Source organism: Capra hircus, chromosome 14, assembly GCF_001704415.2.
Source record: "Capra hircus breed San Clemente chromosome 14, ASM170441v1, whole genome shotgun sequence".
Classification (NCBI taxonomy): Eukaryota; Metazoa; Chordata; class Mammalia; order Artiodactyla; family Bovidae; genus Capra; species Capra hircus.
Window position 1 is genome coordinate 72,794,961 of NC_030821.1, and position 17,709 is coordinate 72,812,669.

Consider the following 17,709-nt stretch of genomic DNA (forward strand, 5'->3'; position numbering starts at 1 on the left):
TCCAGATTCTCCCTTTGTGTCTAATGTCACAGAAAGTTGTTGTGTTTTTTATTTCTTCCATGCACTCATTGTTACAAGTCTTACCTTTGAACTCGAGGAAAATATGATAATGGATTGAAATCTTGGGTAGCAACAAATTTTGGTTTATGAGTCATTAAACAAATTATTAGAAAAGATTAGATGGCCTTCTTAGAGTTTTGATTAACATAAAACATGTAACCATTGCATGTATAATAAAGTATAAGAAGTCTAGGCTTTTGATGTTGTGTTACCAAAGTCTCGTCTGGAGTATATACAAAATGTTTAGAATCTCTATGGTTTCTTTGGCAGTTTTGGGAGACTGTGTCAAGCACTGAACCTTGAAGGTTCAACTTAGTAGCTTAGTTTTGTGAAAATAAACTTTATGGTTGGCTTGGCCCTGTCAGCAAGCCCTGTTACATTTTGCTGTCTTCAAACTTCAGATAGAGAAAAGTATATTCTGTTTAGGTATATAACTAGAGTGCTCCCAGTTTTTTCCTTTACTGTTTAATCAAAAAAATTAATCATCTCAATTGGAATGAAAATCTTCAGCATATGGCATAGACACTGTGGGTGCTGTGAACTCTGTAAGAAGAATCAAGGCTGTCGGTATATTGAATGTATTTGTTCTAAAAATAATTTAGGAAGTTACAAACAGCACCCCTCCCTCCTGCTGCATGCAGCCAGTTTAGCACTTCTGTTACTCTCTGACTAATGAGGAAATAAAAATGTTAATATTTAAGCAGTTGAGGAATTTTAGTGCTGTTTTGGATTTTGCCTGAAATAACTCATATCCTACTTTGAAATATTCAGAGATTTTTAATTAACTTGAATGTGGTTCACTGAGAAAGATCCTAGTCATTGCCTATGGTGGATTCTTTGTATTTGTAATGGTGACAAGTGGATATCTTTTTGATTTAGGATTTGAGGGTTTATTTTCCTGGACTACAGTGCCTTATTTAGGCGGAAATTGGATTTGGTGGTGTGTGTGTGTTTGTGTATTAAGAGCTTAGCTAAAAATCTACAGAAAGCCCGACCTTTATCTTTTTTTGTTTAATATCCAGGTTTTCGTTGTGGACAGTAGTATAACAAGTACTTATTAAGGTCACAGTAAGTATACTGATGGAAATAATTGACTTTTTAAAAAAGCTTTTTTAAGATATATAATTTGCATACCATTAAATTTGCCTATATTAAATATATGGTAAGACTTGATTTTTATGTGAAACAAAAATGGTACAGATTACCCAAGCAGTGATTCTAAATGTCAACTCCTGGATGCCCAATCTTTCCTTTCTCCCAGGTTTTGATTCAGTAGGACTCATAATTTGATAAATTGCACTATTAGGAGAAGTGCTAAAATTAAAGATATGAGTGGCAAGATTCTGAAATTCTAGTTCTTTTTAACCCCTTTATTATAGTTCAGAAATTAGAGCTTACACTTATATTTTAAGTTTGCTGCTGCTAAGGAATCCAGTAGTCATGTATGGATGTGAGAGTTGGACTGTGAAGAAAGCTGAGTGCCAGAGAATTGATGCTTTTGAACTGTGGTGTTGGAGAAGACTCTTAAGAGTCCCCTGGACTGCAAGGAGATCCAACCAGTCCATTCTGAAGGAGATCAGCCCTGGGATTTCTTTGGAAGGAATGATGCTAAAGCTGAAACTCCAGTACTTTGGCCACCTCATGCGAAGAGTTGACTCACTGGAAAAGACTGATGCTGGGAGACATTGGGGGCAGGAGGAGAAGGGGACGACCGAGGATGAGATGGCTGGATGGCATCACCGACTCGATGAACATGAGTTTGAGTGAACTCCGGGAGTTGGTGATGGACAGGGAGGCCTGGCATGCTGCAGTTCATGGGGTCGCAAAGAGTCAGACACGACTGAGCGACTGAACTGAACTGAAGTCACTTCAGTCATGTCTGACTCTGGACGACCCCATGGATGGCAGCCCACCAGGCTCCCCCATCGCTGGGATTCTCCAGGCAAGAACACTGGAGTGGGTTGCCATTTCCTTCAATGCATGAAAGTGAAAAGTGAAAGTGAAGTCAGTCAGTCGTGTCCTACTCTTCGAGACCCCATGGACTGCAGCCAACCAGGCTCCTCCATCCATGGGATTTTGCAGGCAAGAGTACTGGAGTGGGGTGCCATCGCTTTCTCCATATTTTAAGTTTAAAAGTCTAAAATCATCCAGTATCAGATTGCCGTAATCCCAAAACGAGTGCTTTAATCTGTCGAGGGGAGAATTAACTGGACTTTTCCCTCTGTATGCCCACATTGTAATAAAGCAAAGGATTCCCGCCTTATTTCTATAAAATAAAAATGGGCCGTAGCTTCAAAACTGGAACTTGCTTTACATATAGGTTTGCTGCTGGAATTTTGTGACAGTTTATATATCAATGTTTTGTTATTTTCTATGGTAATTTTGGGAGTATTTTGTTGTCACAGTAGGTAAAGAAAACTTTTAAGACAGCGGTCGTCTCTTGGCTGTGATTTTGTAAAATGATGAGGCTCTGTCTCCCTTTTTCCAGTGGCTGAGCTCCATATAGCTCTTGTTCACTCTCTGGTATGCTGGGAACTCACCAGTACCTTCTCGTGGGGGCAGTCTAATAGCCCAATAAAAGTTTCTCATTCTTCCTTTCATGATGTTCTTGTACCCTCAGGGACGTTTTAGAGCTCAGAGTAACCTATAGTAGGAAAAGAAGATAATTTCTGAAAATGGGAAAAGTGAAAGTGAAAGTCGCTCAGTCATGTCCAGCTCTTTGCAACCCCATGGACTAAACAGTTCACGGAATTCTCCAGGCCAGAATACTGGAGTGGGTAGCTGTTCCCTTCTCCAGGGGATTTTTCGAACCCAGGTCTCCCACATTGCAGGCACATTCTGTCCCAGCTGAGCCATAAGGAAAGCCCATATGTGGGAATATGACATTTTATAATATGACAGGTTCTCAGGCAGGGTGTCACTTCTCCATTCTCTGCTGTCTGACTTGATTTTTATACCCATGGAGAGCTGTGGTAACAAGTGTCATCTTTGGGTAGCTGCATAATATTTTGACTGTGTTTCTCTAGTTAATATTAAACAGTGCATATTATTTAAAAAATGAAAGAAAAAGCCATCTCAGGAAAACAGTATAGTATAGAAGCTGTTAAGAGCACAGACTCTTAAGGGGGGTCCACCACTTCTAGTTGCGTGACCTCGGACAAATTACTTTCATCTTTATTTCCTATTTATAACCTATAGATGTTGATACCTACCTCATACGGTTATAAGCATTAAGGAAGATAAAATTTGGAATGTAGTATATAAATATTTGTTGAATGTGTTCTGAAGGAGTCAGACTGACAGATAGGAAGTAAATAAGAACAGGATATCCCTGAGATAGATTGGGTTAGGTCTTCTGGTTTTCTCCTGGGTTTTGCGCTGTATCCCTGCAAACAGAATTTGTGCCCTGGGGAACTTGCATTTAGTGTTTAATGTTCTGTTAGTTGACCAGGACTGCTGTAATAAAATACCACAAACTGAGTGACTTTGAACAGAGAATTTATTGGCGTACAGTTCTGGAGGTCAGAAGTGTGAAATCAAGGTTGGTTCCTTCTGAGGGCTGTGAGGGCAGGTGTGTTCCAGGCCTCTTTACCTGGCTTGTGTTCATAGGTTGCCAGTTTCACATGCATGTGGACCTCCCCCTGCATGCACACGTGTCTAAAATTTCCCCTTTTATAAGGATACCAGGTATGTTGGATTAGGGCCCCCGCTAATGACTTTGTCCTGACTGAATTACCTCTTATTCTAAATAAGGTCTCATTCTGAGGCCCTGAGAGGACTTCAGTATATGAGTTGTGCAGGGGATACAGTGCAATCTGTAATAGCTATATGAGACATGAAAGTGAAATGATTTCTGTTACTTAACAGTATTTCTGTGTTTTAAAGCATGCTTATTTTTTTAAACTTTGATGTAAACTGATGGCATAGTCACTTTTTCTTGTACTGAAACCAGGCATTCATTTACTTAAAGAGAAGTATATCTAGCACAGGAAGAAAATTGGTAGAAATGAACAGAAATTCTTTTCATTCTTCAGTTATTTGGTATGCTACTAAATTCTCCTGGAGAAGGAAAATGGCAACCCACTCCTGTACTCTTGCGTAGGAAATCCCATGGACAGAGGAACCTGGCAGGCTACAGTCCATGGGGTCGCAAGAGTTGGACCAACTTAGCGACTAAACCACCACTGCCACTAAATTCTCCGGAGCCTGACTTCAAGTCATTTTAGCATTTGAAGTGATTTCAGGAATGGTACATACCTAATATTTAAGCAAATACAGAATTTACTGATCTACACATTCTATGAAATCTTCTTTGTTTTAGTTTCTCTAAGCTGCAATAACAAGATACCATAAGCTGAATGGCTTAAGACAGCAAAGTATTGTCACAGTTCGGGCTGCTAGAAGTCTGAAATCAAGGTGTGGCCAGGGCCACGCTCCCCACAGAGTTCTAGGGAAGGATCCTTGCTTGCCTCTTCCGGCACTAGTGGCTGCTGGCAAGCCTTAGAGTGCCTTGGTCTGTAGCAGCAGAACTTGTCTTTCCTGTCTTCATGCGGCCTTCTTCCTTGTGTCTCCTGTATCTTTCTCTTTGTGAGGGACCAGTCTTTGGATTAAGGGCCCACCCTAATCGAGGATGAACTCCTTTTAATTTGATGCCATGTGCAAAATCTCTGTTTCCAAGTAAGGCCACCGTCACAGGTACTGAGGCTAGGTCTTCAGCACATCTTTTTTGGGGACACAGTTCAACCTGCAGCATTTGTCCATTGCTTTAAAAAATTAGCTTCGTTTAATTTCTCTAATCTTCCAAGTATTCCTGACTAGGAAATGGACAACTTTGTTATCATAAATTAATATTCTTGAGCCTCATTATTCTGAACCTTCCCACTGTCTTGTCAGGCCACTACCTTGGTTTTCCAGGTACAGAATTATGCTTTACTTTCAGCTCTGTCCTGCTTCAGTAGTTTGTTGCAAAGATTCCTTTCTTTTTAAGGTGCCTTTTGTCTCATACTTACTTGACCATCTCAGTGTTATGAGTTATGTTTGAAATTGTTGGACCTACTGTTTTAGAATTTACGAAGGATTTCAAGTCCAGGAGCCTTTTGTAATTGGAATGTCTATTATCTTACTACTGAATGCATCTGATCTGTACTACTTTTTGTGAAGATAGGATATTCTATATAGATAGAATGGTATGTGAAAATGAAGAAGTTCGGGGATTGATTTTAAGAACTGTGAATAGTCACAGTTTTTATTTGGGAAACAAGGCTGAAAAGGTAGAGATTGTATCCAGGTTCACCTCCAAGACCAGCCTGTCTGTGAAGTATAAGTAAATTGGGGAGATCTTTGGTAAAGATCTACTTCATTTTGGTAAAGTAACTGCCTTCACTTTTTAAACCTTTAAATAAATGTGTGTGTGTAGCTAAAATAAACTATTAAATTTGTCATATATATTTTGTAAAATAAGTGATTTGGGTTTTTGTAGGTATGCTCTGAATGAACTACCTTATAATTTGCCTAATGTGGAAAAGTTTATTTCCATTATATTCTCAATATGTTTCTGACATACAATGAAATGTCTTGTACTCATATTCTTTCTGTGTTAATTTTGCTTTATATGAGCTGCACAGCGTTTCAAAGGCATCTGGAAATGTCAGGTTGTTTTTTTTTTTAAACTTTCACAAATTGGAAATGTCACATTCAGACAGCTTCTGAGGAGAAATAAAAGGCTTTTTACTGTGAGTCAAGGTTCAGACTTTAAACACCAGTATACATCTGGTTTTGGTTTGTGGTGTTTTGTTTACCAAGAACCAACTTTCTTGTTACCTGCATGGCACGTTAATTTAGAAGGGAAGTATCAAAGCAGATGTGTCCTTGTTAAATAATAGTTTACATTGCTGGTCTTTTCTGTACCTTTCACAATACCTTGTGTAGTACTTTTCCCATATTAGTATTCATAAACATTTGTTTTGCAGTAGAGTTGGAATGTCATGTGCTTTTAGAATTAGAAGGGATTTTTGGTTACTTAATCTAACCTCTGGTTTGAATCTGGACAGCAGCTGACAGATAATCCTATCTGAAAGCGCTCAGGGAGTTCTATAATATTTTGACTACTTCTGTCCAACCTCTGTCCTCTGAGGGCATCACAGACCAGTCCTTTTTTACATGATGTCCTTTAAATATTTGGGTAATACCTGATATTTTGACATTTATTACTGGATACATTCTGTGCTAAACATTTTTTTAAACTAAAAAAATGAAGACTTTGTTAAGCATTATGAGTTGCATTTAGTAGCCTTCAAACATAGTATACTACAATCTGTCTACAGTTAAGTCAAATCTAATAGCATTACTTTTTTGCAGAATCCATGAACTAGGGCGAAATTCCTTTTGGTTAACAGTAAGATACTTAGCTCTTAGAGACTAATGACATACTGCACTCCACTTCTGACCACTGATATGTGATGAAGAGCATCCAGAGAATTACATAGAAAGGATTTGGTTTCAAAGGATATTAAATATGAAAGCAGCAAATAAAAATGATACAGACTTGCACAAATACAGTGTGACAACTAGAATTTTTGAATTGTGTCTTTCTTTGGAAAACACACATCTTGTATTTCTGGCACTTAACATGCAGTGGAGGCTTTATAAACCTCTTTTGATTGGTTGCCTAGACATGAAACAGTTACAGTGTTTTTTGAATGTCTTGGAAGACTTCCTTAGATGTGAAACTTCAGTTAAATTATATCTATTACTAGAATAAAACCAGTGCTCAATTACTGATTTTTTAGAAGAAATCTTGTTTTTATCCTGTTTTCAATATCACATGCCAAACAAAGTGTGGGGTTTTCTTCAGGAGTAGTTTTTTTCCTTCCAATCTTTAGTAGAACTTTGATTTTGCAGTTATTTCACTCTAATCAATTATTTTTATCCTTCATTGTTTACTAAATATTGTAGAACATAGTCCAGTTATGTATTTCAGATAGAGGACTTGTATCTTACTAAAAACTAGTTAAGATAGTAATGAAATGTATTACTAGGTCCTTTTAAGGGATATTTCATATTATCCATCATTTTATTTTTAATAAGAACCTATAATCATTATAAACTATGTGATTAGTCTGTTTTTTCCCACATCAGGTGTAGAGTCTGTAGAATAGTATTTTTCATTCTGGATATTCTGAAACTGCCACTGCGTTATTTTTGGTTAAAATATTTAACACATCTTGAAATTTTAATTTGTATTACTGTAAAATATGAAAATTTTCACTTTCATGTGTTTTTTTAAAAAGCTCTTATTTTCTTTTTCTGCTCTTTCCTTGTTCTGAGAGTATTTCTTTTTTTTTTCCTGTTTTTTCGAGTTCTTATTTCTTTTATCTATGTAAATTGGTACTTTTATACAAGGCATGCAATTTGGAAAACTCTCCTTTGTTTTCTCTATCACTATTCTTTTTATAGTTTTCTTCCTGTCTCTTTAAATGTCTTCCCTTTCACTTCCTCCGCTGCTAGTCATTCCTTAAATGCTTGCTTTCCCCAGAGTTCTCTTAATTCCATCCTGTGTTTCTTTGTTGACTTCAGCTAGTTAAACTAGTTGCTTTTGCTATTGTTTATATGCTTTTGGTTCTTAAATTTTTATTTCTAATCTAAATCATTTGCCTACTACAAGATGTCCCACTTTTAGTTTTGTAATCTCAAATTTAACATGTGCAGAATAAAGTTTATTCTCTTTCTGATACCCTCTCCCCACCCCCAAATTTACCTTCCTCTGTCCCTTCCTGGACACCATCGTCCAGTCACTTGTTCAGACTGTCCTGTCTGTCACTTTTGACTCCTCTCCCTCTGTACCTTCTGCTTTGAGTTGATTTCCACAGCTTCCTACAAGTTTGTCTAGCCATTTCTGTCATGCTGCAGAACTTTATGATTTGTCTGGAAATTAAAACTCTTGTTCTTGACATGTGGCTCTGCACATCTAGAATGATCTTCCCTTTTTTGCTGAATTCCTGCTGCTGCTTTTTAAGGCTCTGTTTAGTCATTACTCTTTGCAGGAAGGTTAGGGTCACGCTGCTGTTCTCCGATAGCAGTCTCCTCTGGTGTGGCTGTTACACTTCTCTTTGCGTATGATTATCTTGTCCTGTCAGACTGTGAGCTACTGAAAGCCAGGGAGAGAGAATTTATCTTTGACCACTACATAATTCTCTCTTCCCCCAAAACATATTAATTGTGCAGAGTAATTATCAACATAATTAGTCAAGAACATGGTGTGGATTCAAGAGGAAAGTTCTCACATGCTTTTTTTTTTTTTTAATTACACATGGGAGAAAATGTGATTCCTTTTGTAATTCTTAACAGTACTACTGACATTATCACAGAGTTCATTTAGTCAGTATTTTGTCTTAAAAGGAAAATCATCTTCTATTTCAGTTTCGGTTCTGCCTCATCTGATTTCTTACCTCCGGAGAGTAGGACGCTGGGGTGCTGTGTGCTCCCATCCAGGACCACCCCGGGCGCACTGAGAGAAGACCTGTGGCGCAGGGCCCAGTCGTGCAGTCTGGTCTTAGAAGTAGGCGTGAGCGCGTGTGTTGTGCCCTGATGGTGGTGGAGACCGAGGTGTCAGTACTTTGCTTTCCTGTTCGCAGCTCTGGTTTCTGTGTCATCCAGTGGATCCTTTCCTATTTGCTTTGCCAACTAAGCCAATGTCAGATGAAAAGAATAGAGCATTATATTTCCTTACCTTAATTTTTGTGGAGTTTTTTTTTTCCCCCTGTATGATGATTCCAAAAGGTTTTCAAATGCAGTCTTAACAGAATTACATTTTCTAAAAACCATGCCTATTGTATATTTTATTGCTCAGGTTAACTCTGCTGAGTAATATTTTTTTTCAGTTAAGTATGGTAGAATACAGTAAAATCTAGGTATAAATCTACAAATTGACTATTTGTAAGTAAACAATACCTTTTTTTGTTTGTTTAAAATTGTGATAGTGGGGGAAAATGTGTTAAGTATAGACTGATTGATCACGAGTTGACTCAGAAGAAGAAAAGCTATTTTTTTTTCCTACAGACAGTATTTCAGAATAGTTTTGTAATGTATACAGACTTTTGTCTACGTTGTACCTTTTGCAGAGGCAAGTATTGCAATGCAGTGGAAAGACCATCTTTTAAAAAAGAATTGGAGCTTTAATTCGTTTAATGCCCTTGTTGTCCTCTTTTCCATGAAGTTTATGTGCCTGGGAATAAAAAATAAGTAGTGAAATTGAGAATGAGAAGAAAGATGGTATAGAATTACTTACGGAAAAAGTCATGTAATAAAATACTCCTCTAATGGATTAGAATCCTTTTAAAAGGAACACTTTCCTGGAGATAAGACTCTTTTGTTCCCATTTTTCTTTGACTCCTGTCTAATTATTCTGCAGACCTTTTCGATGCTTCCTTTGTGCCACCTCCTAGGTTCCTTCCTTTCTGAGCTCTGGGTCATTAGAACACGCATTTGGGCTTTTCCGTGCACCGTCCTCCATAGTGAAACTGGCACTGTTCCATCTGCCTGTGATCGTCCTCCACTGTCTCCAGTTTCCTCATAGTTCTCGTTCTTCAGGGGGAGCCCTCAGCTCAGCTCCCATGTCCTTCATAAAACCTTCTTTCACGTGAGCTAGGAGTGCTTTCTCTCTTCTCTCAACTTCTGTGGCCCTGGAGCCATGTGGTCCATTTGACATTAGATAGCTCCTGTCCTCCAATGTTGTCCAAATCTTGTTTTCAATTTCAGTTTTTATTTATTTTCTAATTGGAGGAAAATCACTTTACAATATTGTGCTGGTTTCTGCCATACAGCAACGTGAATTAGTCATAATTATATACAGGACCCCTCCCTCTTGAGCCTCTCTAAATTTCAATTTTTAAACCTTTGTCTTTTCAAGTAGTTAGTTACCTTTCGACCCTCTGTAGTTCTTATCACAGTGCCTTGTACCCAAGTTGAAGTGCAGGAGTAACGCCCATATTACGCTTTATAAGTAGTATGTGTGTGTGTGAATGGTATATGTAAATTTACATGTTAAGTATTAGTTACTTGGGAGGGATATGTGTGTATGCCTGTAATATTACTAAGTCTTTTAATGGTGTGAAGTGTCTTATTCTGACAATAGCTGAATGAATAGCTTTTAATTTCAACCTTGAAGAGAATATGTGTGATGCAGAGTCTTTTCAAGGGTTTTGGATACCACAGAGCTAGAGGTCCTGAAGTAATGAATTTTTAAAATCTTCTAATAGAAAAACATGCTCTGTCTTTTCAACTTGATTACTGATAGCTTCTGCCAGGTCTAAAAATAAAACATGAATTGTTTAAAGTGATTCAGTGGACATTGTCAGCTATTCATTGGAGAAATTATATGGTTCTGGCGTTTATTTAATATTTTGTGGCGGACAGTTTTCTTATCATTTTGATTTGTATAGTACATATCAGCAGATACTAAATTTATTTTATCAGTGAACCTTGGGTCCACATTCATTAAGTGAAGGAGCATTTTTTGTGAATGTTATATTCCAGACATGCAACAATGAACAAAATATATGGGCTTTGTATTGACGTGACTCATTCAGGTAGGAAAGACAAATGTGTGTATGCTGCTAAGTAGCTTTAGTCGTGTCCGACTCTGTGTGACCCCATAGACGACAGCCCACCAGGCTCCCCCGTCCCTGGGATTCTCCAGGCAAGAATACTGGAGTGGGTTGCCATTTCCTTCTCCAAGGCATGAAAGTGAAAAGCCAAAGTGAAGTCGCTCAGTCATGTCAGACTCTTAGCAACCCCATGGACTGCAGGCTACCAGGCTCCTCCATCCATGGATTTTCCAGGCAAGAGTACTGGAGTGGGTTGCCATTGCCTTCTCCGAATTTGTGTATAAATAAGTACAATAATTTGTTTTAGGTGCAATGATAGAAATACCATAAAGACCAGAATCCAGTAATCATAGCTATTCCCATTTAAAATATGAGATTTAGTAAGCCCTAAATATACCAGCAAATTCCTAATGTATTACACATAAGAATTATAAACCAAAATAATATGATTGCTGTGTAGAAGGTATAGATACTATGATTTTTTCCCTTTAACAGATCGAGAGACAAACCTAATACAGTTGGTTTCCATCAGAAGATCTAAGCGTTCTTCAACTTCAGTGACAGTGATAGTAACTTACTATTTTCGTTTTAGAGGATAGCTTTCTCCCAGATATCCAGTGCTATGGTGATGTTTAATAATAAACACTAACTGTTCAGTTATTAGTGATTTAGTAATGGAGACATTAAAGATTTAAATTATCATTGGGTAATATAGTTAGTTGAAAGTATAGCTTATTTTATTTTATTTATTTATTTTTAATTTTTATTTTTACTTTATTTTGCTTTACAATACTGTATTGGTTTTGCCATACCATTGACATGAATCAGCCATGGGTGTACATGAGTTCCCAATCCTGAACCCCCCTCCCTGAAAGTATAGCTTATTTTAAAAGGGATCTTAAATATCCAAACCCCCAGACTTACAGAGCTGCATTAGGAACGCGAATGTCATTACAAAACAGCAGTATTCAGTGGTGGACAGCCCATGAAGCTGAATTCTCCCAGCACCCCGCAGTGCTCATGCGCCTGGCCCATGCTCTGTCAGCTCAGCTGCGAGGCTTTCTGTGCAGTTGCTGGATGCCTGTTGGCTCAGAATGGGTTAGAAATTATTCGTAACACCTCACCATCAGAGAAGGAGGATTCTAGAGGCCAGTATATCTCACACCAGGCGACACTGGTGAATTCCCATGTCTTGGGTATCTCTAAAGAAGAAATGGTTAATTTAGGAGTATGCAAAATTTACTAAAATAAATGTGTGTGTGTAGTGTTTTTAAAGTGGCTTCTACATTCCAGGCAGTTTTTTGTTTTTTGTTTTTTTTATTAGTACTGCTAACCCTGAGAGATTGACAGAAGGATTTTTCTGTTTCCTGACTAAGCCTCAGAGAGCATTATTGAACAGATTGCCCCAAGAGCCTGTCTGCACACCACTATAATACACAGCTTGGCACCCTTCTTGGTCATAATTTTTCCTTCCAGCTATGCCCCAGTTCAATTTTTCCATAGTTCAGTTACCACTTGAGATTTCCTATTTCTCCTACTATATCGTAAGTCGAGTTCTGAATTCCGTATGCTACAGGAGGAGAATAGTGAATTACCTTCTCCTTTATGTGTTAGAAGTAAATTTAAAGGAAGTTATTGCCTAGACTTGCCAGTTGCTGGAACCTCTCTATGCTACGCTTAGCCCCCTTTTTCCTTTGGAAAAGAGAAAGTTGGGAAGAGGTCAAGAAGTGAGGAGTTTGTTGGAAGGGATGGGAAGCTAGGATGAGGAAGAATTAAATGCTTTAAGGAAAAAAAATAGAAAATAGGTTTATTTTCTTATTCAAACTGTATAAAAATCTATCTTTAGTAAACTAGCAATGCACTAGTTTAATCATATCTGTTTAAGCTATTTGGCCTTGCTAGTGGAATTCGATACGGATATTATCAAGTTCTTGATAGCTTTATGTTTGATGTCAACAAGTAGATATGTTACAGTGTACTAGTACCCTCTGCTAATTTAATTACAAGTAAAGTGAACTAGGCACTTCCTGAACAGGAGGTAAAAGGATCTAAGAGCTGGAAGAGCAACTAGAAACTCGTCTCTTGCGACATGAAGGACTATGTCCAGGTACCTGCAGCTGAACTCGAAAAGCTTTATGAACTGGCTCCAACAGGGGAGACCCCCACGCTTCTGTGCCTGAGTAGGTCCAGTGCTTTCACTTCACTTGTTCTTGTGATGTTGGTAACAGTAGTCTCTTATTTAAAATAGCCCATAGAGTTCTCTCTTCTTTTGTGATTACAATTACCACTCACTTTCACCTCATATTACCTCCAGTGTTATCATTTTCTAGAAACCTGAGTAAATTGAAGCTTTTAAACCTCCTTTCAGCTCGCTCTTGATTGGTTGGTTTTCATGTACAGTAAGAGGTCAGGAAGTTGTGTTTTGTTTGGACTTGTGGAGAAACGCACTGTGGCCGGGTATTTCCTCCTCGTCTCTCAGACTCGGTCCTGCAGTCGCGTCCGTTGGGCGTGGCTTGTGGAGAGCTAAAGTGTTTAAAGGAGTTTAGAAGGTGTCCAGTCCTTGAGTTTTGTTGTTGTTGTTTAGTCGCTGAGTCATGTCTGACTCTTTGTGACCCCATGGACTGCAGTTTAGTGTGGCCGTTACCCTTTGAAGTCATCATGTCTGGTTGGAATCTCTGCTCCTCTGTATGTGCCAGCTCTACGATATGGGATATGGGACAAATGAGCCTCCCTTAGCTCCTTTGCTCCTTTGTCAAACAAAGTTGCTGCTAACCCTGTCAGAGGGTCGCTGTAGGAGTACGTGAGTAATGCTGCCAAGTACTTAGTACAGTGCTGCACACATCATGTTCAGAAAAAAGCAGTCATCCTCTTGGACTCGGGTCTTATTATCGAAAGCTTGTTGTGAACCACACAGAGAATTTGTTGGATGTTTAGATGATTAATTCTCAGCAAAGGTTTTCACACTGTTGGGAACACCGTCTCAAGGGCCCTCACGCACCTCGGTTACCCTGATCGTAGTTCTTATCTTATTTTTGTTTAGTCACGCAGTCTTGTCCGACTCTTGCAACCCTGTGGGCTATAACTTGCCAAGTTTCTCTGTCCTCTACTTTTATATAGCATTAGTAATAATAACTACCAATCTGTTGGATGCTTACCAAATGTTACACCCTTAATAAGAACTTTACATATAATTTTATTTCATGTTCCCAATAAATATGAAGAAGGTGCTACTACACTGATAAGGAAACATAGGTAAGATAAGAGAAAATAATGTGCCTGCCTAACTGGACAGTTACAGATGTTGGGTTCACCTCAGACCTGTCTGACTCCAGAGCCTCTGCCCTTTAACCCCGTATTGGGCATTTTGTCATTTTTCTCCTCTAATAGACCCTACGCTTCTTCAAAGTGAAAATTGGATATTAAGTGTATTCCGAAGCCCCCATTTTTTGTAAGCTTTTTTAAAACTAAAAACAGTGTATAATATCAGAAAGTATTGATGTAAATGAGACTTAATACCTTATTAAGAATTCTTAGTCTGTTGTAAATTACATAATTTATCATTCTAACAGGAAACTTGAAGCTTGGGGAGTTGTTTTTCAGTTCTATTCCAGTCTCTTTGCCGTAATAGCAATTTGAATTTTCTATATTTGGCCTTGCATTAGTGTAGCAAAGTATTCCTACTAATCTTCTTATCAAGTTATAAGCTTCTTTCATCATTGCAATACCCAGCTCAGTGCCCTGTGTAAGTTAATCACTTGATACATATTTGATTTTAATTTGTTTCTGTGTATTAATATTCATCTGAAGTATTTTTATATTAGGTATAATTGACACAGGAATATGACTTTTGCTTACTTTGCTTTTACCCTTGCTTTTCTTTCTAATAATCAGGCCTGTGTTTTGCTTTTGGACTTTAAAAATAGTTCAGATATTTTGGAGTTAGTCTTAAAAAAAAAAAATCCCCTAATGGACTCTGGAATTTTTTTCTCCTTTTAAAGTAGAAAACATCCTGAACAGTAGACAGCATTTTATACTATCTGCATGTGGTGCCTAAATATATGCTGTTGAATTATTCACTATTTTTTATGACAGTTTATAAACTCAAGGGGAGAGATCTGGGCTCTTATACTTTCCTGTGTCTGTGGCATCTGATGTGGTGTTCGGGAAGTAGTATGTGCAAATGAAACATCTGTGTGTTGATTGATTTGACCACTGGTATCAGTGGTTTCATGGAAAGAGCATGACGTTTCGGAGTTAGGCATTGGATTCTCACCTAGCCATTGCGGCTGAGTAAATTACTTGGTCGGTTCTTCTGCAGTTTCTTGTAAAGTGGTAGTGATAACAATATCTCACTAATTTGCTGGAAATGTTAAGTAATGTATGTGCATTACTTTATAATCACCAAAATTGCTGTACATGTCTTAATTCTGTCCTGTTTTATCAGCATAATGACTCCATTCTGCTGCACATCTGGAGTCAGTCTCACATGTTTTGTCGTGTTGGACACTCACTTGACATGGCACTGCTGCCTGCATGAGTTGTGCATGCTTCATCAGCAAAGTGAGATCCGGAGAAGTTGCCTGTTGAGTAACATTACTCGATGAGATGGTAGAAGTCTGCTTAGGTCTGAGTTCCCTTAACTTCTAGCTTGTGTTCTCTCATGCCATAATTTGGTTTCTAAATACATACACATGCACGCTTAGCCACAGACACACATAGTCCAGTTTCATAAATCATGGGAATGGCTGTTTAGTGGCTCAAGACCAACACCCTGTTAAGTTAGTAGTTTGTAGGACAAGAAAACGGATCCCTCCTCCTCCTCCTCACAGAGTTCTTTCCAGTGAGATGATGTGCTTTCTCTCAAGGTCACGTGGCCCCTTAAATGAAAGAATTGGCGTGAACCTAGGTCTTCTCATCCAAATGCATGACTTTTTCCTAGATGCCAGCAACGGAAAATGTACAGAGCAGTCTTTGAGCAGTTTTTGAAATTCCTGGACTTTCCCTTGAGGTTGATTATCTCTCTGTTGTGGCTTCTTTATATAATTCATCATGTAGATAGAGGTGTTAACTGTTTTCACCAGCTACACTTCCTAGTGTAGCAAACTACTATTTTGAGACCATTGTAGCTGGAACTGAGTAGATTGGGCCTGGCAGGAAAAGTGGGGTTTGGAAGGAGGTAAGTAGGGGATGATGCAGAGAGTAATAGAAGATGAGATCAGAAAGGAAGTGAGGGGGGGTACCGATTACATATATACTTTATAGGGTGAATTTGGTAGTCATGCATGCATGTACACACACACACTCCAGAACAGTTCGGTTCGAAACTCTGGAATAATTCATTACAGTGTTCATTTTGACCTGGTGTCTTTGGGAAGGGGAGGAGAAATTTGACTTTTTCATTTCTTACTTAATAATGAATTTGCACACCCATTTCTGTTTGTGGCTGTTGGAACTTTTCCCCTTTGTTTTCAGTAATCCATAAATACTCAGAACTTGAACTTTTAGATCAGTTTACAATATGATTAATTGCCGTACTTTGTGATTTTATTCTTTTTCAACAGGAGTGTGTTGCTGCTGTTCTGCTCTGCGTCCTCGCTACAAACGCCTGGTGGACAACATATTCCCGGAAGATCCAAAAGTAATTTGATCTACATCTACTGATCCTTCTCTTTGCTGACCCATCCTTCCCCCCTGCTGATCTCCCTAAGGTTTCCCTAATTTCATTTCTCTACTTTTACTCCCAAATCTCATCATGTACACTACTAATTTTATACTTCTCTTTTTTTTAACCTTTAAATGATCCGTGCTTGCTTGACTGGTTTTCAGATTCTTTTCTTAGGTTAGGCATATATTCAGAATGATGGACAGGTGATGTTCTTAGTGTGTATAGTTCCTAAATTTATGACCTAGTCTCAGATTATTTACAAAATGCCAGGAACACAGCTGTGAATACAGACATGGCCTTCTGCTGTCACCAAGCTCGTAGACAAGTAAATTGGCAACTGCAGTATTGCGTGAAAGAATGCTGTGATAGAGAAGTGAAGTATAGGGTGCTGCTGGAGTAGGTGGGAATGATTTGGACTTGGAAGAAGGAATGCCTGAAGGAGTGAAATCCAGGCTAAGATCCAAAGAATAAATAGGGTTGGCCACACAATTTCCAGAAGAGAATTGAGAAGTAAAAAGAGAATGTTCCAGGCAGAGTTTGTTCTCTTTTTACTTAAGTGCTTTTTAATTTTTCATAAAAATTACTTTTTTATGGAAGACTACAGGCTTCAAAGCAGCTGTGTTTGACTGATTTTATTTGACTGTCTTAACTTTTCTGGAGAACTTCTCTGGTGGCTCAGACAGTAAAGCATCTGCCTACAATGTGGGAGACCCAGGTTCAATCCCTGGGTTGGGAAGATCTGGAGAAGGAAATGGCAACCCACTCAGTATTTTTGCCTGGAAAATCCCATAGACGGAGGAGTCCATGGGGTCGCAAAGAGTCGGACGCGACTGAGCGACTTCACTAACTTTTCTAAGACTCCTTTAGTCTAGTGTTAGATAGGAACAAAAAAATGTTACATGGGTTTGAGTTCTAGAGGTTGCTTTTTTTTAAAAGGTAGCCAACTGTAGAAACTTATTGGTTATCTTAACAATTTATGAGCTATATCTTGTTTTTAATAAAATCTGATTTAAGGAACTGTATAAAGGCTAATCTATTTAACTGAGGCTAACGTTAAAGCATCTGCCTACAATGCGGGAGACCCGGGTTCGATCCCTGGGTCGGGAAGATCCTCTGGAGAAGGAAATGGCAACCCACTCCAGTTGGAAAATCCCATGGATGGAGGAGCGTGGTAGGCTACAGTCCGTGGGGTCACAAAGAGTCAGACATGACTGAGCGACTTCTCTTGAACTTGGACTTGGAATCAGTTAAATATATTGGCTGCCAGATATCCTGGATAATTAATAGCATATAAGTAACTCTAAGATACGGTACCTGCCTTAAGCTTTCCATCCACTGATATAAAGTGAAAGGATACTAAATGTTAAATCACAGTGCATA

At 38.5% G+C, this 17,709-nt stretch overlaps 1 protein-coding gene across 3 annotated transcripts in view; it reads left to right on the forward strand.

The window, feature by feature from the left end:
• Positions 1-17,709, forward strand: part of EFR3A (EFR3 homolog A) — an 83,170-nt gene that overhangs the window by 10,263 nt on the left and 55,198 nt on the right. For 2 of the 3 annotated variants that reach the window (XM_018058574.1, XM_018058575.1), the window contains exon 2: positions 16,226-16,302. In XM_018058574.1, the coding sequence (XP_017914063.1) occupies positions 16,226-16,302 (77 nt within the window). Of the gene's footprint in view, positions 1-16,221; positions 16,373-17,709 lie in introns of those variants that run through there. The other variant, XM_013969110.2, reaches the window with a different exon arrangement.